We start from the raw sequence: 959 nt of genomic DNA on the forward strand, positions 1-959 counted from the left end.
GTTTAAAATCAGCATATTATATGAAGTCACAAACTAATTGCCCTGTTATTTATACTAAAGAGAAAGGTTAAGTTTAGCCTTACTGCAGTAATAACATTTCCCATCTGCTTTGGGTTCATTACCCTGGGGATTCCATGTTTGGTTGGGTATATGTTTACCACGTATTGGATAGTTATCATGGAGGTTGAGGGGGTTGAGTCCCTGAGGTAGATAATATTTTGCTAGAATTCGTATTGTGCAAATCTTAGGGAGGACAAAAGACATCAAGATTATGGACAAGGGCATATCTATATAGTATGCCCTTAAAGGTTAAAGTATAGGATACCAATCAAATATTATTTAAAGGGAAATTAAATATTCTCATTCTAACAAACTGCATGAAAGTGGAAAAAGAAAACAGAGTGAACTCACACACTGGGCATATAATCAGCATTCAAATACATCACTGTAACTTAATCTTTATAAGTTTACAGAATCGAGTACACGCTGATCTCATAACTCACTCCTACGATACGTCAACTATTTACAAATGATGCAAGATTCAGACCCTAGTCAACCAGCGAGTGACTGAGGGGCTGTACTCCCTCTACATACAGGGACTTCCCAAATAATCATTACCTAAAACAAACTCCGGTACAATCCTCGTTGTTCACCTGGACTTTTAAAACTCGGTGGAAACCTCAAGGCTACGAGCCACGGCAGAAAATCCAATTATTCACGAATTGCAGTCGATCACAGACGGTTCCCAAACCCCAATCATACCACGTTTTTGCAAGAAATACTGGCAGTAGAGCGCTTACCTGACCCGTATGAGTAGGCGAAGCATCCCTTGCAACACAGGAAGTCTGGAGAGCTCTGCAGTTTCCTGGCAGCCTTGCAATATTCCGTAAATTGCGGGAGACAAACAATCCGGCGGACGCCATGTTGAACAGCTGATTCGGTGCCATTTGTAAACAAGA

The 959-nt window shown here is 40.7% G+C and overlaps 1 protein-coding gene across 1 annotated transcript in view; it reads right to left on the reverse strand.

Annotated features, from left to right (window-relative positions):
• The window catches only part of LOC119590548 (NADH dehydrogenase [ubiquinone] iron-sulfur protein 6, mitochondrial-like), a 7,400-nt gene extending 6,441 nt beyond the window's left edge, over nt 1–959 (reverse strand). Inside the window, exon 1 of the mRNA XM_037939205.1 lies at nt 801–959. Within this exon, the coding sequence (XP_037795133.1) occupies nt 801–947 (147 nt within the window). The 5' untranslated portion in view covers nt 948–959. The remainder of the gene's footprint in view (nt 1–800) is intronic.

This window comes from Penaeus monodon, chromosome 27 (assembly GCF_015228065.2).
Source record: "Penaeus monodon isolate SGIC_2016 chromosome 27, NSTDA_Pmon_1, whole genome shotgun sequence".
Classification (NCBI taxonomy): Eukaryota; Metazoa; Arthropoda; class Malacostraca; order Decapoda; family Penaeidae; genus Penaeus; species Penaeus monodon.